Raw genomic sequence first — 23597 nt, 5'->3', positions numbered from 1 at the left:
CCTTAGAGTCATGCTCCCTGTAGGGTGCTGAACTAACTGCGCCTCGTTGAGAAGCCCCCTACCACACAGGCATGGTCCTGTGCCCATGCCTTGGCCAGAGCTGGGGGACCCACATGCTCTTAGCTCCTTTGCAGCCCCCCATGTCAGATCAAACCTGGAAGAAAAGTGAAGATCAGAGCTCATCACCACCATGGCCAGCACAGAGCCTTTATTGGTGAGACACGGAATAGAGTATGGAGTCAATCTTGGCTCTTGAGCCGCAAAGGGAGAGGCAGCCTCTGTTGTGCAGCAGCCTCTCCTGGGCAGTAACCTGCAGGAACAATGTCCAGGGATCTGGGCTGGTGCTGCAATCTGGGACTGCCACGGTGGAGCCAGACAGGCTGGTGAGGGAGCCCCTCTGGAGCTGGTAGGGCTGTGGCACCTGGGTCAACGTTAGGAAGATGGAGCTTCAGAAGGGGGCTGTGGGGGGTGGAAAGGACCAGGATAGCCTTCTGGGGTGGTGGATTGTCGCTCTCCTGGCTCTTCATAGCCTTGGGCATCATGCTTCTCCCAAAGCAGGACAGGTGGCCTGTGCTCCTCAGCCCTGTGGATCTCACAGTGGTTTGGGGCTCACCTGACTGAACACGGTTGGGGTGTTGGTGGAGCTACCCTGAAGGGATAGGGGAGCCTGGGTGGGGCAGCTGGTTCTCTTCATCCCTAGGGTGGACGTGTCAAGTACTGGTGCCTCTCCTCTGACCTGCCTGCTCGAGCTGTGGTGCTAGGTAAATTCCTGCCCAAACTCTGGTTCCTGCTTCAAAGTCTGACCACAATTTGGAGACGGTCCAGCCTGTGCTGTGCAGCTGCAGAGAACACTTGGAGTGGCTCATCGGAAGAGTAAAGCATCTTGGGGCTGTGCACACCCTCCTCGTCTCTTCTGGTTTCCACTGTTTCCTCAAGAAAGCTCAAGTCCTGGCCAGAGATGGGCTGTGACCATGACTCTACTTGAAATTGCCGTAGGTTTCAAATGAGTTCAAGTAACTGAGGGCTAGTTCATAGCAGAGCCTGTACTGCTCCTGTGGACAGAAGGATGCACATGAGTGTGTGGTGCCCAAGTGCCTGTCATGGAAGGCCAGCCTGGTTGCCAACAGCCCCCTGAGCAAGCCAGGCAGAGGTACAGCCCCCTCTCCTCCTCCCAGTCACAGCCCACCTTCCCCCAGTGAGAAATCACAAATGTAGGCTTCCGTGGATGAGGACTGGGATGTAGCCAGCTGATCTTAGAAGAACCAGCACCACCAGGTGTCTGCTGCTCACTCCCATCCAGGGTGTGTATACCATGATGGCCTTGAGGACCTCAATGGTCCAGGTAGACCATGATGGTCCTTGAGGACCTGGATGGTGTGGTGGGTGCAGGACAGGCACCTAGGCACAGACCAGTTCTTGCTCTGGTGTTGCCATCCCTGTCCGAGTTTGGTCAGCACCTACCACGTCTTTAATCAGCTGTCTCCGGTGCCTCTTCAGCATCCTCACAGCCTGGGATACATCAACCAGCCCCTCGCTTTGGATCTGCTCACACAGGAAACTGGCAGCACAGAAGATCCCGCTCCGGCTGGCACCGTCCCTGCAGGGGAGAGCAAGGGAAGTCACTTACCCTAGATTTCCTGCTGTCCCACTAGCCATGCAGGCCTGAGGCTCTCGGGATGGTCCTGCACCAAGGAGGCCTCCATGGGGAAGCCTTCCTTCCTGAACACAGCTGAACTCATGTCCACATGTCCACCCTTCACCCGAGCTGAGATAGATGTGACCTGCTTTGAAGGATACAGCCTGCACTCTGTGCCACGACTGCTCCTCCAAAAGACATTGCTCACCAGCAAGTGACGAGGATGTGCCCATCCTGGCTCTGCCGCTGGTGCGTCTCCACCTTCCCCAGCAGGCTGATGATGGTGGCAGGGTGCGGGGGAAGATGCTGCTTCATGGGCCAGTCCTCCAGTTGCCAGAACCGGACTTCCACTGCAGCCTTCTTGGGCTAGTAGGGAAAAAAGACAGTGGGTCGGGCAGAGAAGAAGCCCACTGGCTTCATGGAGGAGAGGCAGGACAGCGTGGGCCTGGTTCAGCCTTGAACACAGGGCTGTCTCTGCGCAAAGAGCCTACCTGCTGCCTGTTGGTGAGGGCGAGTGTCCAGACTGTGAAACCAGCTCCAGGCTCCTCTGACAGCAGCTGGACGTGGAAACGGCCATAGATGGCTTCGCCCTGGGTGGGCCAGACCTCCACGTATGTCTTGGGGGAGACATATGCATGGTCACACAATGCCCCGACCCACACACGGAGTTCAGCAGCTCGTGTGGGTGCACTTGGGCCAGCCCCTTGCCTACACGTGGGTGCTCTGCCTGCTTTGTGCTTGGGACAAATCTGTGGGGCTGCAGCCAGAAAAATAACACCCCTGCAGAGACGATACCTCGTCAGGGGAAGCAAAACCAAAGGGCTGCCCCTGTTACTTCTTCCCGTGCCCATGGGGACGCCCCACCACTGTTATACCAGTTATACCACTGGGCTGGAACCGTTCTCAGGGCGCAGCCACGTGGAGCCCACAGGCTTGCAGCTGGTCCCCATGGCAAGCAGGACCCCGGCAAGGAGAGCTGCATGGGGGGGGCGAAGGCAGAAAGCATGCTGCTGGGAGAGGGGAGGGCAGCTGACCTTGTCCAGCTCCTGGAGCTGGTTCAGCACAACCACCGCTGTGCAGGTGTAATCCCAGACCAGAGCCCAGAAATCCACCAGCGTGCTGGAGAAGGGCAGCTGGGTGATGATCAGTCTGTCCTCCTTGGTGTACGTCTGCAAAACACACCGGTTGGGGTGTGTGTGTGAATTTAGAGGTCATGCAATCCACAGATACAGCAGTGCCTGCAATAACCACATTAGGCAGCCTCCACGATGCCGAGGGCTGGGCTGGGAGGCTCTGCAGACCCAGGGGCAGAGCCCGAGGAGATGCAGAGCACCCAGCAGGTGAAAGGCAGTGGATTTTTAGGCTGATCATGGGAGCCATCTCCTGGCAGCAGGGCCCCAGCCGCTGAGAGACAGCCACTGTGAAGAAGCCCCAAGGCTGGGACCCCTCAAGATGGGGTGACAAGGTCCTGCCCTGCCTCAGGCAGTGGTGCCCGTGGAGCCTCTGCTGCCCCTAGCAGCTCCAAGCCCTGCTGAAGCTGGAGCCTTACGTTGGCAAACACCGCGTTGATGTAGCCCGGCGAGCCGTCGGCATTCAGCGAGGACATCAGGATGGGCCGGCAGGAATCCGCTGCGGAGGCAAGGGGCAGAGAGAGAAGGGATGAGCCATCCTCTGCCCACACAGAGGGGGATCTGGGTGGGGAAAGTCCTGAAGCAGCAGTAAATCCACCCTCCCGACTCAGTAGGCCACGGTGATGGTTGGACTTGATGACCCTGAAGGTCTTTTCCAGCCTAGATGATTCGATGGTACTAAGTATCGCCAACAAAAAGTGATGCTTGGTACCCTGGGCAGAACGCTCCATCCCCTGGTGGTAGCATGGTGCTGGGGAGGGAAGCAGCATCGTCCCCCTTGCTGCTCTCAGGAGCTGGGTCTTGGAGAAAGGGGCTGCCCAGCCCTGCAATACCTGGCAGGATCCCTGGTTTGCGGTTCTTGGGCTGGTTGCTGGGTTTCTCTGCTTCTCTGCATGGCAGGAGCTGGAACAACTCGGAGAAGTTCTGCACTGCCTGTAAGGGAAGATTCAGCTTAGCGAGTCCTGCCTCTCAGCTCCCTTTCCATCTTCAGCCACCCCAGAGAAGTACTACCAACATCTCCAGCCCGCAGCTGGGTGAGGGCTGTGGCAGGAGGCCCCAGACCCAGCACGCCAGGTCTTGGTGGTACCTTGAACTCCTTCTCAAGGACGTTGCTCTGGCTCTGGGTCTCAGCTCCTTGGAGGCAGCGGATGTGGCTGGCGACGCTCTCCACTGGGACCCCAGTGCTGCCGCAGAGCAGGCCTTCGAGCAGCACCTCGTACAGGAAGGCATACTGCTCCTGTGTGGGGACACGGGTCAGTGCACCGTCTGGAGCAGCTTCACGGACAGCCCTGGGACTCCAGAACACAGGCACTGAGACTGCTCTGCACTGACATCGACCTGCACCTGGAATGTGCCAGCTCCATCCTTCGTCTCCCTGCTGGACACCTCTCAGTGCAGGCAGCCCTGCTCTAAGGAGCAGCCAGCAAAAGCAAAAACCCAGACAGGAGCATCTTTCTGTGGTTTAATGCTTTCTCTCAGACACCAGACTCCTGCTCAGGGGAAGGAAGCTCAGAAAACCATTGGACTAGTCCTCCTGCAAGTAGCTGGATGGTCCTGCCCAACCTACAGGTTCCTCCATAGGGTCACAGCACTGAACAGATCGTGAGGACAGAGTCCCTTGCCCAAGACATTGCTGCCCAGAAGATGCCAGGCAAACATCCCAAAAGCCTGAAGGACACATCCTGAAAGCCACACACGCATGCTCCTTGCCTATAAGACAGCCCTTCCATGCCAGACTACTGGTGCATGTGAATGCTGCTGCTGCTGCCACTTCAGAGAGTCTCAGAGGAATGTGGCTCCCGCCTAGGTTTGGACACTGTGTTGAATACAAGAACACACAGTGTCCATCACCTGGCAGCTCCAGTGCCTGTGGCTGAACCATGCAGAGCGTGTCCACTGTGGCTTTGTTCACCACATCCCTGGGAAGGGTGGGAGGCACGTCTGCAGCCTGGCAGCGTGCAGGGAGCAGGCGACTCTCCTCACCTTGGTCTGCACCATGCTGACCCGCTGCTCCCGCAGCTTCTGCACACAGTGAAACACGTCCACCTTCCCCTCGGCCTTCGCCATCTTCAGGAGGAAGTCCATGGCGATGAAGGTACCTGTCCGCCCGATCCCTGCACTGAGGACACAGAAAAAGAGAGGTTGGTGCTGCCCTGGCCAGCTTTGCTCCAACACCCAAGCATTCCCATCCCAGTACCTGCAGTGCACCAGCACAGGGCCAGCAGGGGCTTCTGACTCCCTGTTGTTCACTTTCTCCACTAGGTAGAGGAGCTGGGCAGGGTTTCTGGGCACCCCGTGGTCTGGCCACTGCTGGTAGTGAAATTGTTCCACCGCTCGTGGGAGATGACAGCCTGCCTGAAAAGAGGGAGACATGGCTGGGAGCAGGAGCCAGCCTGGAAAGTTGTGTGAAGCAATTGCATGCCGACAAACAGAGAGAAGGCACAGCAGGGTTGCACCAACACCCAGCCTCCCCCCAGCACCCCACCACAATGACTGCTTCACCAGAGTTCATCAGATAGCAAAGGGTATGCTGAAGACTTTGAGCAAATTCACCAAGCCACAAGATTTGCTTTATTCTCTGCTTCCCCCTGCTGAGAGCAGTGAACTCAGAGGAGTAAATGCAGCGTGTCCCAGAGAAAAAAAAAATTACAATGTGGAGTCTTTCCATAGTCATTGAAAAGCCCCTGCTTCCCCAGATCAGACACTTCCTAAGGCTGATACTGCACTGATATGAATATAGTCACATTTGTACCAGCCCATCCTGATTTTTTTTTCCTGAGCATCACATTCACTTGGCCAGAGCTAATAAACGGTTATGTCCCCCATCAGGTGCTCTTGGAGCTTTAGCTTTCAGCTGGACTTTGTTCTAGGTAAGACAAGAATATGCCCAGCTGCAACATGTCCATTTTGTATTGCTTTCCCCTCCTTGCATCTTCTTTTGTTCCTGTTTATTATCCGAGGTATAACTTCAGCAGAAATACCCGTTTTGAGAAGTGTTCTCATGTAAGTTATCTTAAACCATAATCTCTCTGTTCAGGTTTAGGAGCTGCAAGGCACCATGGTGCTTCAATGGGGACTGTCTGCAGACTACCCCAGGTGACAGGTACCTGTCTTATCATCCCAAAAAACCTGGGGCTGATGCCCTGGGACAGAGACCAGCGACAGCAAAGCTGACCTGCTACTGCTGGAGACCAGGCAGGGCTGACCACCAGCTGCTGAACCCCGGAAGCACCCTGCATCTCCATCACAGCTACATGCCAGTCTTACCTTCTGCAGGCAGAAGATGCGTGTGACAAGGCCCGTGGTGGTCCTAGTGTTGTTGAGCGTCACGGTGAAGTCCCCGTAGACTTGCTCCTGTTCTGGCCAGTACTGTTCACACTTGGTCTGTCAACAGCAGCGAGACTGCTGAGCACCAGGAAGCTCATTCGGGGAGCGTTACAAGCCAGCACTGGTGTGGAGCTGCTCCCTGCCCTCATCGAGGGCTGCACTGAGAGCAAAGCAAAGCAGGCAAGGAAACCTGGGCACCGGGGAGACCTGAGCTGAGCAGAGGGGGAGATGGTTTCTGTACCTTGTTCTGCTCCACTAAGCCCGTCAGCATCACAATGACTGAGGTCTTCTCCTGCCAGACCATCTGCCAGAAATCCACCACCGTCCCGGGCAAGGGGCCTAGAAGAGAAAGAGGAGAGCCTGGTGTCAGAGCCCAAGCCGTGGAGATGCTCCCAGGCTCCTGGGCTAGGGGTAGACTCGTGTTTCCCTCTGCCCAGGACTGATGCTGTGCAGCCTGGGCATTACAGTGTACTGGGCACACCAGCTTCAGCACCTCTGTTAAAAAGGGGGACAGGAAAGAGGGAGGGCAAGCAAGCCTGGGGTATGCCAGGGATTCACAGCTGCTGCAGGAGTTTCCCTACCCAGATCCCGAAGATGACCAAGAGTTCCTCCCACGTTTAGGGTCCTATTTCCTGAAGAGCATTTCAGCAGCTTTGCAAGGAGCCTGAGACCCCCTCACTGCATGCTGCATGGAGCAGACTGACCCACTGCAGCTCTGTGCCGTTGGAAGGAGCCTGACGCTGAGGACAGCACTGTCAGACATTTGCAGGTTTGTCCCTGCCACACCAGCCTCCAAAGGGAAACAAACCAGGCTTGTGGGGACCGTGTCCTTAGCTTGAGCAGTGCAGGAGCTGGCTCACAGCCTCCTCCTGTGGTCAGACTAAGACCACACATGCCCTGCAGCAGCTGTGACCACCATAGGCAACAAAAGCACACGAGATAGAGGGCCCTGGATGGAGTCTTTAGCAGCTCCTGGGCTGCTGTCCCAGCTCCCCACACCCCAGGGGGTTCAGAGCAGGGACTGCCATCTCCTGGGCATGAGCAGGGCCCTGTGCCAGCTCTGGGGAGTTTCCAGGGCTGGAAGCACTCACCTTGAGCTGCAATGAAGAAGCGCGGACTCCGGTAGCTCTGTGAGGGAGAGGTTCAAACAGCTCCAATCACCCAGGTCAAACATTTAACAAGAAATACAAGAAACACAAGGTCCATCCCCACAGGTACCAGAGCCCTCTGCACAACATATCCCGCAGCACCAGTCCTGGTCAGCACGGAGAGCAGGTGCCCACGGGCTGCCTCTCCATCCCTGTCCCTTTCCTACTGTGAGCAGGTCACTTTTTATTGGGGATGAGGATGGTGCACAAACCCAGAGTGCTGCAGGCAGCTCAGAGGGGACCAGGGAGAGCAACATCCCAAGATCTGCCAGCATGTGAGGACAGCAAGTGCCAGTCCTTGGGGACACCCGTGTAAGCAGGGCTGCCCTCTAGAAAGCTGGCACCTCTCCTACCCTGCCCAGGGCAGCGATTCCTCGCTACCTACATCCACGTAGCTGGCATTGATGTAGTCGTTCTCCGTGTCTGCAGAGGGCTGCAGCACCACACGACAGTGGTCATCTGGAAGAGAAGGGAGGTGGGAGTCAGTGGGCTGTCCCTTTGGGGCAGCAGTGAAATGACTGTTTCAGGAAGAAGGTGTAATTCAGGAAGACCCAGGGCTGCCTGCTCCTTTCTCAGCAGATTTCCAGGCCTCAGGACCTGCACTGCCCAGCCACCTCCAAATGCCTGTGCCAGCCCCCAAAGAGCTTACAGGGAATGATGCACTTGTAGCGGTTCTTGCCCTGGTTACATGGCTCCTTCCCAGCATCGCAGGAATGCAACAATGTGGAGGTCAGTTGCTGCAGAGGAGGAAGATGAGCTCCGGATTAGCCTAAGTTCTGGGGCTGTCTGAGGCTGCCTGCATCGCATGCCCCACGGGGGGCCGGGACTGCACGGGCAGTGCAGCCAGACAGGAAAGCAAAGCTAAACCAGACCTGATACTCTGCCATCCGCCCGGCACTGCTGGCTGATTCATCCTCTGTTTGCTCTGCCTCTATTTCTGACCTCTTAAGCTTCTTCAGAGCTTCCAGCAGTTCCTCCACTGGGATTTGTGTGTTCAGCTTGTTCACACCTACGGGGACCACCAGGGGAGAAGGTGACCTGACAGCTGGGAGTGGGACCCCACCAAAGCCCAGGCTGTCCCTTCCCATCCAGGTCCCCCTATTTGGGGATGTGTTCCTTTCCCCATACCAGCCAGTTCTGACCTCCCTTGGCCCTGTAAGGACCTCACAGTGCCTGGAAGCACCCTGCCTGCACTTTTAATAGGCAGCCTGTGCAGGTGGGGCCTCTGCTCATACTGCACCTCCTCGACATTTTCTCAGGGGGATAGTGCTGTTGCTTTCAGATGCTTTTGAACCGTTGTGCTTTCGCCTGCAAAACAGCAAGAGAGGCCCTTGGACATGCAGAAGATGGAGAGGAGAGGAGGTTGTCAGTGTGGCAGCCGTGCTTTATATCAGGGTCCACCCTGGGTTGCCCAAGGCCCTGAATGTCCCGTGACAGCACAGAGAGCAGAAGAGGAGAGGCACATACTAACCTGAAGAGCAGGAAGAGCAGCAGAATGCCCAGTGCCAGAACTACCATTGTCACTACAAGTGCCGTCAGCACAGGCATCCTCTTCAGCAGAGGTGCCGGCTCCTGCCCTGCAAACAGCACAGCTCAGGATCAGGCTTCTGCAGAGACCAAATCCAGAGACCTCACAGGGTTGTGGGGAGAAAAGCAGCTTCCCTCATCACCCACTGCAGGCTCTGTGCTGTGGAAAAGTTAGGGTTGTGCAGGAGTGGGTGTTTGCTTGGTGTGAAGCCCTTCAGTATGGGCTCATAGTGTGTCAGTGTGTCTCTATGACTGTCCCCAGGCATGGCCAGAGCCAGGTGAGTGGTTTGAGTTTTTTGGGGTTTGCACTTGTACTAGGGCAGCATTAGGACTGAGATGCAGTATGAGATGATGGCATGGAAGCTGTGCAGGCTCCAGTTGTGCCACAAGTGCCCAAGTGGCCTCAGGATCCAGGGAACATCCAAGAGGATGAAGGTAGTATCTGGCTATAGCATTACCCCTGGGTATGGGAAATGAGAGGTTTGCTGTGCCCCCACAAGGAGCTCCTGCACTCGCCAGCTCCTGTCCACAGCAAGTTGCCAGGCTGGGGAAAGGGAGGACATGGGAGAGAGCCTCGGGCACAGGGCGCGGGGTGAGCCAGCCCCTCAGCAGAGGAGCCCACTTACCCACAGAGAAGCTGTAGCACACGCAGGTGAACGTCTCCTCCTGTTGGGAGAAACAGGAAGGAGAGTTCAGAGCAGAGGGCGGCCACCCAGCCCACCAAGCACCCCGGCCGTGACCGAGGACGCGGGGGACGCTGCCCTGCCCCGTCCCTGGCCGGCAGCGTCCCCAGGGAGCTGCAGCCTCCCGCCACGGGTACCTGCTGGGAGCGCCGCACGAGGCGGAGGAGGGCGGTGTAGTCCCAGCCCGGGCGCAGGGGAGCGTTGTGGAAGCCGTGCCCGTGGGTCCCGTCGCCCAGCACGAAGGCCGTGGGGGCGGTGAGGTTGAGCACGGCGGCCACGTAGGCGTCGGGTGGGCGGCTGGCGTTGAAGGGCTGCAGCTCCCCCGAGCAGGCGCCTTCCAGCACCGTGCCGTTGTGCGTCGCAGCCACGAGGAGCTGGTGCTCGCTGCAAGGCAGGGCTGTGAGCCGGGGACGGGGACGGGGGTGGGATGGGGACGGGATGGGGATGGGGACAGGTGTGGGAATGGGGACGGGGATGGGGAAGGGAAGAGCTGAACGGAGGCAGCTGCAGGTGACAGCGCTGCTCGGGGCTGTGCAGAGCAGAGCAGCCGGGGCTGCACTCACCTGCCCGCCTCGGGGACCCAGGTGATGGGGCGGAGGGGAAGCACGGCCGTGCCTTGGGATGGGGAGATGTCGCGCACAAGGCGGGAGCTGACGTCAGGAGGGTCCGAGGTCTCTGCGGAGGAAGACCCAGGGGACGAGCATCAGCAGGAGGCACGGCGAGGCAGGGCAGGAGCAGGGGCAGCGCGCACAGACCCTTACCCGAGCTGTTGGTCTGAAACTCCTCCAGCAACGCTGCGCCGGCCCCGGCAGCCGTGAGGCCCCGCACGGCCACCGTGTAGCTGGTGCCAGGGCCGTGCGCAGGCAGCGGGTGCTCCGTGACGGAGCTGCTCAGCCTCAGCCGCTCGACCTGGAGGAAGCCGCCGTCCTGCGGGCCCCTGGCGGTGACGTTCAGCTGGGGACAGGACACGGAGCTGGAGGGGAACGTGCCCACCGCACAGCCAGCCAGAGCCCAGCAGCGCTGCGGTGCTCCCCACGTCTGCACCCATCGCAGTGCTGCGAAACTCCCGGAGAGACGCCAGCGGGAGCCTCGGCCCCACGCGTGGACCTCAACGCACACCAGAGGAGGAGAGGAGGGAATTTGGAGCCAGCACTCAAAACAAGGGCAACCTGCTGCAAAGATACCACCGCAGCAGCAGCAGCAGATGGAGCTGCTCAGAGCACACTTCTGCTCTCCAGGCTGGTTGGATTTCCAAGGCATCCTCAGTGAGGCATGAGTCACATCTAATCTCCACAGGGCTACAAGTTGGGTGCTGCACTGGCCCCCTTACTGCTGCACCCAGCACTGCAAACCACAGCCTTTCCTGTTCCAGAAACCAGAAATAAGGCCCCAAGAGGCACAGGAAAGCCCGTGAGGCTATGCCACCAAACACGTCACAAAGTGCTGCGCACAGAGCCCCAGCATCTGCCAAACCACAGGCTGTGCAGTGCTGGGGAGGAAACCCCCAGGCACAGAGCACCCACAACCCCTGCAGGCAGCAGGAGTGTATTAGGTTTATGTGGAAAGGTTTTGGTTGTGGCGGGCTGCAGGGGTGGCCTCTGTGAGAAGAATCAAGAAGCTGCCCCCCGTCAGATAAGGGCCAGCTTCAGCCAGCTCCAAAGGGACCCACTGCTTCCCAGAGCTGAGCATGAGAGATTTTCTTGTGCCTCTGTGAGAGCAGAGAAAGGGAAAAAAACCTGCTGCACTACAGCAGCTGGGACAGTGAGGAGCGACAATCAGCTCTGCAGCCCCCCAGGTCAGTGCAGCAGGAGGGCAGGAGGTGCTCCAGGCACACAGCGGCAGTTCCCCTGCGGCCTGTGGAGAGGCCCCTGCTGGAGCAGGCTGTCCCCCTGCAGCCCATGGGTCCCACACGGAGCAGATCTCCACGCTGCAGCCCGTGGAGGAGCCCCCAGTGGAGCAGGTGGATGTGGCCTGGAGGAGGCTGCGGCCCATGGAGAGCCCCCGCAAGAGCAGGCCCCAGGCCAGAGCTGCAGCCCGTGGAGAGGAGCCCACGCAGGAGCAGGGGCTCTGGGGGGAGCTGCCGCCCACCCGTGGGGGACCCGTGCTGGAGCAGTTTGCTCCTGGGGGATGGACCCCGTGGTACGGAGCCATGTGGGGAGCAGTTCTTGAAGAGCTGCTGCCTGTGGGCAGCCCCCACAGGCTCAGTTCAGGAAGGACGGCATCCCGTGGGAGGGACCCCGCCTGGAGCAGGGGCAGAGAGGGACCAGGAAGGAGCGGCGGAGATGAAGCCTCAGGGACTGACCGCAGCCCCCATTGCTGCCCCCCGCTCCCCTGGTACCTGGTATCCAAGGATCTCCCCTTTGCAGGAGGGCAGCGCCTGCCACAGCAGCGTCCCCGTGCTGGCATCCAGCCACAGCCGCTCCGGCTTCTCGGGCACTGGAAGCACAGTGAGACGGGGTCACACACGGGGACACCAACCTGGGGCTGAAATTTTGGGGAGAAAAGCAAAGGGTACCTTGACATTACAGGCAGGGGACACTTACCTGTTGCCTTTGTCCTCAGGAGCTGTGTGAACAGGATTGAGCTGGGGGGCACTGAGATGGTGACATTGTAGTCAGTGAAGGGCTGCAGGTGGTTGCAGGTAAATGTTCCTTTATGGCCGTGCAGCATCTCCTGTCCCGTGACCTTCTCAGCCTCACAGGGAGGGGAGGAAGGCACTGCCAGCCTGCACGTGGCCTGCATGCGCTCACAGGCATCAGGCAGACTGCAGGTCCAGTTCAGTTTGATGCTGGTGGTGGAAGCCTCCAAAGTCCCAGGCACAACCTGGAAGGCCTCTGTGAAGGAAGCATTGCAAAAGAGTCATTTCCTTGCCTTCCCTTCCCCTGGCACCCTTGCAAGGGTGCTGCAGTCTGACAGCCCTGCTCCCACCCAGCTGCAGGGAGAGGAAGGCAGAGGTGACACTGCCCACGCCAGGTCTCCAGCTGCAGAGCTGGAGGAGTCTGGATCATGGTGTGCTCAGAAGCTGGCAGCTTCTAGTGGGAGCAGACCCCTGCCTCTGTCCCCTTGCTCCCTGGCAGCGGGCGCAGCCCCTCGGGAGGGAAATGCTCCCGCAGGCGCTGGCTCTCTCGCCACAGAGCGCACCTGCACCCGGCCGGGCACATCCGTGCGTGCCTCTGGAACAGGGCCAGCACGAAGGCGGGACACCGCCATCGGGCCCACCCTTCCCTCTCAAGTCCCTCACTCACCCACACACGTCACGGTCTGCCGCTGATCCAGAGACTCCCAGGGGCCAGTGCTGCTCCTCACAAACCAGAACCTCTGAGGAGTTGGGGAGCCTTGGCTTGGGGTAGGCTGTATACAGGTGATCTTCATGAGAGGAGGCCAGTACCCTTCAGGGCACCTCACCGTCACCACGTCATTGAGGATGTAGGATGCCCGTTCTGGGACAAAGATTAATCTGGGGTCCCATCGGGGCTTCTGGCATTTTCCTGCAGCAACAAGAAGGGAAGGTGCTAGCAGGGCAGAGGCTGGCCATGCAGGGCAAGGCAGGGGATGTGACAGGAGATCCCTGTCCTGGCACACTACAGTGAGGGATGGAGCTGCGGGACACGATGTGGAGCACCTTCCTGCACCATGGCCCCAGGAAGGGGATGGGAGCAGGAAGGGCCCCACGCTGCTTCCCCAGCCCTCCCGAGAAGGCCCAGGAGGAGCAGGAGCTCCAGGGGCTCTGGGCGCCCTCGTCCCACATGCCGGGTGCTCCAACCTGGCCCCTCGGGGCAGCTCCGACCTGGCCCCTCGGCTGGCTGCCACGGCCCCCTCCTGCCGGGACCCTCGGGCACAGAGGCTGCCACCAGCTCCCTCCCTGCCCAGGCACCCCTGCGGACCCCGGGCAAGCCCTGGGCAGGCGCAGGGGCTGCCTCCCACTGCTTTTGGCATCACCCCCTACATCCCCCGGCACGCAGGGGCCCCAGGAGAGCTCCTGGCACCTCGCTTACCCACGCACTCCACCTTGGAGAGAATGCGGGTCCAGGCACCTCCCGGGTCCTTTCCCATCCAAACTTCTCTGTATTCTCTGTACACAGGTTTCCCAGTGCTGATGGACTGGACTTCTCTTGAACATTTGATGTGGCTGAAAGATGGCTCGAAACCCTCAGGGCAGCTCAGCATCACTTCTTCGTTCTCCTTGTACACCTCCTGGTGTGGTGCTAGATGGAGTGCTAGGTCCCACAAGGGCCTTTGGCATGTTTCTGTCCAGGCAAAAGTGGGTTTAGTTGGGGTGTGGGTGATGAGGTGGGGCAGGGTACCGCCAGCTCTCGGCAACCACCAGCAATCCCTCCAGCCACCAAAGGGAGATGGAAGGCGAGCTGTCCATCTGCCATGACGTGCCCCCCAGCAAGCCTTGTTGGGACGGAGGGGGCTCCCCTTGTCACTTGCCCATGAAATCCCTTCTCCACCCTCATTTCCATGCTCACTCTTTGCCCCCCACCACCTCCCACGGCCGGCAGCTTCCCAGGACAATCCCCCCTGCAGCAGGAGACCCCTCCAGCCGCTCTTTGGACCTGACCCCAAGCCCAGCTCAGGCTGCCCTTCACCTCGCCGTGCCATGGCACCAGAGGAGCCGCTGAGCCACGGGGCTGCAGGCGAGGCACCTCCTGTCGCCACACTTACTGGTGCACTTCATGGGGCCCGCAATGCGGACCCAGCGTCCCAAGTTGTTTCTCTGTGTCCAGGTACCCTTGTGTTCCCCTGTAGCCACAGCCTGAGCTCTCCATGCACATTTAGCCTGCTGGAAGGGGGGCTGGGAACCCTCAGGGCAGCTCAGCTTCACTTCTTCTTCCTCCTCATAGACGTCCTGCTCTGGTATCAGACGAAGGTCAGGGTCCCACTGGGGCCTTGAGCATTTCACTGTCAAAGGCAAATTTGTGTGAGAGCAGGGGGCCAGGAGGCTCCGGGAGGCCAGAACCAAGGCCGTGGGGAAACTCGAGGGGTGCTGAGCACAGGACAGCAGCATCTGCCTGGGCACAGTGGCAGGGGACGGCGCTCCGAGGGTGGAGGACAGGGCAGAATTTGGCCTCCAGGCTACTGCCTTGTGCCCTGCGCCCTCCCCACGAGCCCTGCGCACCACGGACATACCCGGGCTCGCGCCCTGCCCGCGGCGTGCTGCTCTCCTGGCCCCGCAGCCCCTCAGCATCTGGCAGGTCACCGCAGCACCAAGCAAGGGCTGGGGCAGGCAGTATCGTGGCTGGTTCGGGAGCGTGAGGGCAGAGAGGGGACGGGGAGAGCTGCCCCGCTTACCCACGCACGCTACGGGCTCCTCAATGCGGGTCCAGGCGCCTGTGCCGTACCTCCCCCACCAGCTGACCCCAAAGACAGCTTTTCCAGAAGTCACTCCTTGAAATTCCCTCGCGCATTTGGCGTTGGTGAAGGAGGGCTTGACACGTCCAGGGCAAGACAGCCCCAGTTCCTCGTTCAGTGTGTAGTTGCCTTTCCTTGGGACAAGCGTGATCCTTCTGTCCCACTGGGGTTTCTGGCATGTTCCTGCTGGGGAGAATGCGTGACAGTCCTCCTCGGGGACGGGGGTGCTCGGGCAGGAGGGGGCCGAGGCTGGGCCATGACGGACTGCGGGGTCGGCCGTCGGCACGGCGAGGAGACGCTGCGGCCCCTGGGTGCGGGACAGGAGCCCAGCGGGGCTGTGAGGTGCTCGGAGCGAGCAGGGCTGAGGGCAGGATCTGGCCGCCGCCAGCGTCCCCGTGGCTCAGGCAGACAGGCTGCAGAGGCAGGACAGAGGCAAGGCCGGGGCCCGCTGGGGGCTTCTGTCCAGGCCCAGCTCGGAGGCTGCTCCCGGCTGGGGCCATCCCAGAGCCGAGGCCAAGGCATCCCGGTGAGAAGCCAAGCTGACGGAGACGAGCCCGCAGCAGGGGAGAGCTGCTGCCCCCCGACTTACCTGTGCAGGTCAGGCGCATTTCCATGTAATGCCACGTTCCCTGCATGTCCTTCACCTCCCAAGCATATCCCCAGTCTGTCCATGCAGCACATCTGATCACAGCGAGAGGAGGATCATCCCCAGTGAGGCAGCTCAGTGTCAGCTCCTCCTTGTCCCCATAAAGCAGCTTCTCTGGGACAACGCGGAGGCTTGGGTCCCACTGGGGCTTGGGGCATCCTGCACACAGAAGACGGAGAGCGCGTCAGTGGGGTGGGAAGAGCCAAACGCGGGCAGGACTGCCAGTGCCTCCGTGCGGCGCGGCGCTTGCTGCTGCTGCGGCAGCTGATGGACCTCTCCAGGGGTTTCTGCCTTGCCTCACAGGGCGCATCCTGGCAGAGGCAGGGGTAACACCGCACAACATGTGGGGCTGGCCCCTTCCATCAGGCTGGAGCTCCGGGAGCGCTCAGAGAGAGCAGGGAAAGGAGCACGGGGCTTCCAGCCTTGCAGGGATTCGCAGCATCCCGCGAGCAGGGAGACACTCAGTGCATGCTGCTCTTCACGCTAGGGCTGTGCAGACGGCCGCCCACAGGCCCCAAACACAGGAAAGGGGTCAGGTGAAGCTTCAGCGAGGCCAACACGGTGCAGAAGGGCAGCTGGCAGGCTTTGAACAGCAGGAGGTGAGATTCATGTTTTGGGAAGCTGTGCTGTGGAGCGCGAAGTGGCAGCATGTGGCAGCATGCAGCTCACAGCCGGGGTGCGCGGCCCCAGGGAGCTCCTCCGCAGCCTCCCTTCGGGTTTTGCTGCCCCCAGGATTTCGCAGAATCACAGAATCATCTAGGTTGGAAGAAATCTCCAAGATCACCGAGTCCAACCTCTGACCTAACACTAACAAGTCCTCCACTAAACCACATCACCAAGCTCTACATCTAAATGTCTTTTAAAGACCTCCAGGGATGGTGACTCAACCACTTCCCTGGGCAGCCCATTCCAATGCCTAACAACACTTTCAGTAAAGAAGTTCTTCCTAATATCCAACCTGATATAATATCAAACCTAAACCTCCCCTGGTGCCTGTCACCAGGCACGTGGGAGAATAGACCAACCCCCACCTTGCTACAGCCTCCTTTAAGGTTCCTGTAGAGAGCAATAAGGTCGCCCCTGAGCCTCCTCTTCTCCAGGCTGAACAACCCCAGCTCCCTCAGCCGCTCCTCATAAGACTTGTTCTCCAGACCCCTCACCAGCCTCATTGCCCTTCTCTGGACTCGCTCGAGCACCTCCATGCCCTTCCTGTAGCGAGGGGCCCAAAACTGAACACAGTACTCGAGGTGCGGCCTCACCAGAGCCGAGTACAGGGGGACAATCACTTCCCTAGCCCTGCTAGCCACACTGTTTCTTATGCAGGCCAGGATGCTGTTGGCCTTCTTGGCCACCTGAGCACACTGCTGGCTCATATTCAGCCGACTATCAACCAGTACTCCCAGGCCCTTCTCAGCCAGGCAGCTTTCCAACCACTCCTCTCCCAGCCTGTAGCGCTGCTTGGGGTTGTTGTGCCCCAGGTGCAGGACCCGGCACTTGGCCTTGCTGAACTTCATACAGTTGGCCTCAGCCCATTGGTCCAGCCTAACTTACCAGCAAACTTACTGAGGGTGCACTCGATCCCCTCGTCCAGATCATCGATGAAGATATTAAAGAGGACTGGCCCCAGTACTGAGCCCTGGGGGACTCCACTAGTGACCGGCCTCCAACTGGATTTAACTCCATTCACCACGACTCTTTGGGCCCGGCTACACAAGCAGTTTCTAATTCAACAAAGTGTACGCCAAGCCAAGAGCAGACAGTTTCTTGAGAAGAATGCTGTGGGAAACGGTTTCAAAAGCCTTACTGAAGTCAAGGTAGACCACATCCACAGCCTTCCCCTCATCCACTAAGCGTGTCACTCTGTCATAGAAGGAGATCAGGTTCGTCAAGCAGGACCTGCCTTTCATAAACCCATGCTGACTGGGCCTGATCGCCTGCTTGCCCTGCAAGTGCCGCATGATGGCACTCAAAATAATCTGCTGCATGAGCTTCCCTGGCACTGAGGTCAAACTAACAGGCCTGTAGTTTCCCAGGTCTACCTTCCGGCCCTTCTTGTAGATGGGCGTCACGTTTGCTAGCCGCCAGTCGACTGGGACCTCCCCCAATAGCCAGGACTGCTGATAAATGATGGAAAGGGGCTTGGCCAGCTCTTCTGCCAGCTCTCTCAGTACCCTCGGGTGGATCCCATCTGGCCCCACTGACTTGCGTACATCCAAGTGCTGTAGCAGGTCGCCAACCATTTCCTTGTGGGTTGTGAGGGCCACGTTCTGCTCCCCAACCCTTTCCACCAGCTCAGGGTACTGGGTATCTAGAGAACAACTGGTCTTGCTGCTAAAGACTGAGGCAAAGAAGGCATTAAGCACCTCAGCCTTTTCCTCATCTCTCATCACTAAGTTTCCCCCCACATCCAGTAAAGGATGGAGATTCTCCTTAGTCCTCCTTTTCATGTTAATGTATTTATAAAAACATTTTCTGTTATCTTTAACAGCAGTAGCCAGATTGAGCTCCAGATGAGCTTTGGCCTTTCTAAGTTTGCCCCTGCACATCCTTACAACATCCTTATAATCCTTCTGAGTGGCCCACCCTCTTTTCCAAAGATCATAAACCCTCTTTTTTTTCTTAAGCTCTAGCCACACCTCTCTGTTCAGCCAGGCTGGTCTTCTTCCATGCCGGCTCGTCTTTGGGCACGTGGGGACAGACCGCTCCTGAGCCATTAAGATTTCCTTCCTGAGGAGTGCCCAGCCTTCCTGGACTCCTCTGCCCTTCAGAACTGCCTCCCAAGGGACTCTGCCAACCAGCGTCCTGAACAGCTCAAAGTCTGCCCTCCAGAAGTCCAAGACAGCAGTTTTACTGGTCCCCCTCCTGACTTCGCCAAGAATAGAGAACTGAACCATTTCGTGGTCAATCTGCCCAAGACAGCTCCCAACCACCACATCTCCCACCGGTCCTTCCCTGTTTGTGAGCAGAAGGTCTAGCGGGGCACCTCCCCTGGTAGGCTCACTAACCAGCTGCATCAGGAAACTATCTTCCACGCTCTCCAGAAACCTCCTAGACTGCTTCCTCTGAGCTGTGTTGCATTTCCAGGATATGTCTGGGAAGTTGGAGTCCCCCACGAGGACAAGAGCTGCTGGCAGTTCAATTCCACTAACACAAGGACTTTCAGTTTGAACGGGGCCTCATTTTACCTAGTGCTGGGCATTGCTGCTACAGAATCTGCTAATAAATCACTGTGCAGTGGCAGGCTGGGGTGATGGGAAGCGGCCAGAGCCAGCCTGCCAAACAGAGCCAGCCCTGCAGGAAAACATCCCCTGCAAGCTTCTCCGCCTCCCTCCTGGGCGCAACGGGACTGTAAGGGCACGAGGCTTTTGTACAGGCGTTGAGGAAAGCTCTGAGAGAACCGTGCAGAAAGACAGCCAGGGGACAATAGGACAAAGGGACAATGCAGCCTGCTCAGCGCACGGAGCAGCGCTGCGCCACACGCCCCGACCACATCCTCTGCCGGCAGCGTTGGCACCGCGCACGCAGCGCTGCCTCCTCCCCAGTGCTGGGACGCAGATTTGTCATCTTGTTTCCTCAGCGCGTCCCCAGAACCCTGCCCGCCACCCCCACTCCTTCGCTCCCAGGCGCATCGCCTTGCCTGCAGCTTTTCAGGTAGCGGTGCTCAGAGCTGGGGCACGAGTGAGGCTGGCCCGGAGGATTTGGCACGCGGGAGCCCTGCTGAACGGGGACAGCCCCATGCTGCCTGTGCCATGGCTTGAGGGGACTTTTTTTGGCATTCAGACAGGCACAGCAGTGTGCCGCAGCTCATCTACTGTCCCCTGGCATGTTCCCCCCTCCCTGATTGTACCCTGCATGTGCCCACATGCTGGCAGGGCTGCCCGTGCCTCTGGGTGTGGCCAACATGTGTTCGTGTTTCGATTCCTCTTTTTCACAAACACCAAGGTGCAAACTCAGCAATACTGTCTCCGCTGCAGGCAACCCCAGAGTTCTCCTAGGACGGACAGGTGACCGAGACGTGCAGAGTACACAGAGGGCTTGCCAGCCACCGTGTGCTCGCTGTGTCCTGCAGCTGAGTCCTGGCCTTCATCTGCTCTTGTGCATTGTGCAAACAAGCTGGAGAGCCACGGCTGCACGCACTGGCCCAGCCGGACAGCTTTGGTGGAGGGTTTGGGAAAGGGGCAGGGGGATGTCTTTTGCTGCAGGCTTTGCCCTTGGTTTTCCAGTGACGGTGTGCTGTGCTCACACTCCCTGTACCTACAGGGGCACAGCTCCCCTGGCCTATGCCATGCAGCACAGACCCTGCTATTCCCCACATGGCTTGAGTTCAAATCAGCACCTGAAAAACCCAGTCCCATTTTTGGGCCCTGGTGACAGCCAGGGTCCTTGACTCGCGGGCTTCTCCAGCCTGTGCCAGCCCAGGGACATACATACAGCAGGTCCGCACAACGTGAGCACATGCTAATTGAATGTTTGTTGCCACCCAGATGCAGCAAGGTTAGTTTAGAGACAGACTCCAGGTCAGATGGATGCAGAACAAGGCAGGGTGATGGTCCCCAGACCTGAACTCAGGCCCCAGGCGGTGCTGCCCTGGATGGGTTCACCGTCTCCTGGAAGCTCAGATAGCATCTGGCCCTCCAGACCTGCAATTAAACGGCTCTACTGAGATTAAAACGTCAGTCCCACTTCTCAGTTTTGCTGACGGACACTGGAAATAGCAAAACAACCTCGATCCGCTCTTAGAAAGCAAGCCTTGCTGCGAGGTACCCCTGTGGGCTTCGCACTCCACCGTCTCACCCCGTCCTGGGCTGCAGACCCTGCTGCTGTACAGGAGGAACTGGGGGCTGCCTGGTGCTAGGGGGCCTCACCCCACCACTCCCCAACCGATGCCCTCATGTCTCGGTCCCTGGCACGGACATCGCCTCCAGCCTCTGATAGAGCTGCTGTGTGCTGCCGGCGGTGAAGGTACACGGCAAACGTGCAGCAAGGGAGCAGCAACACTTTCTCTTGCAGGGAGAAGAGCGACCACCTCTTACCTGTCTCTTGGAGATATTCTTTGTCATCGGTCACATCCTTTTCCATCTCTTCTGCTGCCAGCAGAGGCATGAGGGCCAGGAGAAGGCTCCATCTCAGGGCCATGCTCCCTTCTCTCCCCTGGCAGGACCAAGGGCTCATCCTGCTGGCCGCCGCTCGGAGCGCCCGCCCAACTGCGAGATGTGCAAGCACCGAAAGGAAGCAGGCAGGCAGAGCAGCTGCAAGCGGTACAAGAGGCTTCCTCATTGGAGAGGGAACCTCTGCGGGTGTCAGCACTGCTTTCGTTCTTCGGAGCACCGGGGCAGCTTCACACCCGTTTCACAACCTCGCAGCTCTCTGAGTTCTGGTCTGGGAGGCCATTTTTGGGCTCTTCAAGGTGAGCAGCCACTCAACACAATGCCTGAGCCGCCCCCTCGGGATGGGCAGCAGCGTTCCCAGAAGGATGTGTGAGCAGCCTGGCTCTCCAGGACCGCGTTTCTGCAGGAAGATGGAGCTTCCACACTCAGTAAAGTCATGCAGAGACTACGTCAGCACAACTCTCCCCCCATTAATGTCTGACAACTTAGAAAGAATTGTGGAAAAAGGCCACCAGAAGGGCATCAATGGTCTTTGCGACCTGGTAGTGCACGCTTGGGCAGGAAATACAAGGTGCTGACTGGGTGCTTGAGCATAGGCTGAGAGCAGATGCTGGGTGACATGCTGGTGACAGCCATGGGGACCTGCAGCGTGGGTGCCATGGCAATGATCCCAGTCCCTGAGAGCCTGTCTGGTGGTAGGAGCCTTGAGGTGTTTTGTTTTCTCTAATGGAGACTTTGGAGTCTTTCAGTGTAGCAGCTCAAAAAATATTTATGGCGCTGCGAAAGCAAACCACATCAGTAGGAATTAAGTTCCCCTTTTGGGGGAATCTTTGGAAAATAACTAGGAAAATTCCATATGTCAAAAAAAAAAATCCCCTAAAAAAAAAAAACCCACATCACCGGGGCCTCCATTGCACTGCTGTCAGTGCTAACAGCCTGACCTCTCCAAGAGCCCTACATTACCCCATCTAAAACCTCAAGTGCCCGTAGGGGAAACGTGGCCCCCGTGCTGCCAGGAAGCCCTGTGTACTTGCTCATTCTCTTGCTCTTCACACTTCCCCTTGCTCCGCGTCGGAAAATCCGGACTTAAGCACAGAGAGGACAGGGGGTGTCGCAAGCAGCCTCTGCCTTCCGCGGCACGCCAGGCATGCTCCAGTTACGCAAGGCCAAGCCAAAACTGCAGAGGCAGCATCTGGCCTCGTTTCAGCGCCTAGGACACCACAGGTGATCCTGGCCTTGTCGAGTTGGCAAGTGTCACGTCCACCCCGCTGTCACCGCGTGGCATCCGTGGCACAGCTGGGAGGGTGAGCAGCGTGCGTCTCATCCCCTTCCCGCGGTGAGGACCACATCCTGCCGTGGGGCCACCCTCAGAGGTGACAGTAAGTAGCTCAGCACTCGCAGTCTGGCACCAGAGCTCTCCCAGGTGAGGCGAACCCAAACACCCCCCCTAGCTTTTTGAGAAGGAGCTGTCTCCTCTCAGTTCTTCATGCTCTGACCTACCAACACCACAGATTTTCGGGGGCAGATGTGCAGTTCACGAAGTGTTTTTGAAAAAAAAAAAGGACTGATGTCTGCTTCTACAGGCTCTTTGTTCTTTATTTTTATCTTACTGATAAAATCTTCACACCTCACCTGCCTGATGCAGTCTACAACTTCCTTGCGAAGGGGAGTGGAGAGGCAGGTGACCTATTCTCTGTTATCACCAGTGACAGGACCCGCAGGAACAGTGTGAAGCTGAGGCAGGGGAAGTTTAGGCTGGACATCAGGAAGAGGTTCTTCACCGAGAGGGTGGTCGCACACCGGAACAGGCTCCCCAGTGAAGTAGTCACTGCACCAAGCCTGTCTGAATTTAAGAAGAGATCAGACTGTGCACTTAGTCACATGGTCTAAGCTTTTGGGCAGACCTGTGCGGTGCCAGGAGTTGGACTCGATGATCCTTATGGGTCCCTCCCATCTCGGGATATTCTATGATTCTATGATTCTATGCTATTTTGTGTCATCTAGCCATGACTTCAGCTCTTTGAAGAGCACCTCTCTGTTCCAAATAACCTCTGGCCCTAGTATTTAGCCCTGCTGATTCCCCGCTGCCTTTTGATACCAGGAGCTCTGAAAGGCTGCCTTAAATCCTGTCACAGGCTACTGGACAGTGCTGCTTCCTTTGGGTACATCTTACCCAAGTTTCCGCTTTTCATGCATTTCCCCTTTCTGAAGCTGAGCAAGATGCCACCGGACTTTCCAAGCTTTTTTCTGGTGACTATTTAGGGTCATGGAAAGAAAACCATGGTGGGCAGCTCTTGGCTGACACCAGGCTCAGCCCAGCCCTGCACAGAGCTCAATTCCCCCTGGTTCTGGATCTTCCTCCCCGGATCCTGTGCTGGGCTGCAGGCTCCTGCTTCAGCACCCCGGGGTGCTGCCACCAGTGAGGTCACACCAGCAGGGACCCAGGAACTGGATCCTGGGAGCCTGGGCTGGGCCAGCCACTGTGTGGGTCTCAGCATGTCCCCAGGCCTTGTGCTTAACACTGGGGCTGCCTGCCCTGCCCTGTGAGCATCCCATCCCACCTCTCCCTGCCTGTCCCCAGGGCAGGTTCCTGGTGCTCAGGTGGCTCCTCCCTTCCCAGCCTCCTGCAGCCATCACGGAGAGGTGTCTGCGCTGCTCCAGCCCTGCCAGGCAGCTGGGGACCCAGCCGAGGACCCATCCATGGCCACAGCCTCTGCCCCACAGATGAGCCAGGTCCTGACGCCTCCAGACCCCAGCTCCATCCCTGGGTAAGAACCAGCTGCAGGGGACCGGTCTCCAGGAGCATCAGCGTCCTTGTGCACTGCTCCCTGTGGAGGCTGTGCCCCTTTTCTCCCCCTCTCCAGGCTCCCCCAGCCCCACAGGGCACTGCTGCTGCTCCCCAGCTCCCTGGGCACTTCCAGTCCCTGCCTCACCACCCAGGGTGTTTTTTTCCCCCCGTGTTGGGAAGGGAGGGAACCAACACCTCTCAGGACGCTGTGTACAGGGCATCCATAGCAACCCTGTATGGCCACGGCCG

At 58.6% G+C, this 23597-nt stretch overlaps 1 protein-coding gene across 1 annotated transcript; it reads right to left on the bottom strand.

The window, feature by feature from the left end:
• Positions 1-193: 193 nt before the first annotated feature.
• LOC121061439 (receptor-type tyrosine-protein phosphatase kappa-like) lies at positions 194-20736 on the bottom strand. The gene is made up of 30 exons (XM_040540285.1): positions 20486-20736; positions 15396-15611; positions 14747-14989; positions 14120-14356; positions 13447-13698; positions 12697-12939; positions 11995-12285; positions 11790-11887; positions 10213-10405; positions 10015-10126; positions 9589-9835; positions 9395-9434; positions 8713-8818; positions 8482-8549; positions 8114-8250; positions 7891-7978; positions 7627-7700; positions 7185-7221; positions 6335-6432; positions 6034-6150; positions 4964-5121; positions 4750-4885; positions 3854-4003; positions 3600-3699; positions 3186-3265; positions 2671-2805; positions 2128-2253; positions 1845-2002; positions 1462-1597; positions 194-1052 (listed from the first exon to the last, which is right to left on the bottom strand). The coding sequence occupies exons 1-30, from the start codon at positions 20727-20729 to the stop codon at positions 978-980; spliced, it is 4395 nt and encodes a 1464-aa protein (XP_040396219.1). The 5' UTR covers positions 20730-20736; the 3' UTR covers positions 194-977.
• Between the last annotated feature and the right edge of the window lie 2861 nt (positions 20737-23597).

The sequence above is a fragment of the Cygnus olor genome, chromosome Z, assembly GCF_009769625.2.
Source record: "Cygnus olor isolate bCygOlo1 chromosome Z, bCygOlo1.pri.v2, whole genome shotgun sequence".
Classification (NCBI taxonomy): domain Eukaryota; kingdom Metazoa; phylum Chordata; class Aves; order Anseriformes; family Anatidae; genus Cygnus; species Cygnus olor.
Note: the sequence above shows the minus strand (reverse complement) of the source record. Positions and strands in the feature narration are given on the sequence as shown.

Excerpts from the sequence above, each read along its gene's own strand:
- LOC121061439 (XM_040540285.1), bottom strand. The coding sequence starts at position 20,729 with ATGAGGAAGCCTCTTGTACCGCTTGCAGCTGCTCTGCCTGCCTGCTTC. Across the intron at positions 14,990-15,395 it reads AATGCGCCTGACCTGCACAG|GAACATGCCAGAAACCCCAG; the intron begins GTAAGTCGGGGG and ends TCTCCCCAGCAG. Across the intron at positions 2,254-2,670 it reads AGCTCCAGGAGCTGGACAAG|ACATACGTGGAGGTCTGGCC; the intron begins GTCAGCTGCCCT and ends GTCTCCCCCAAG.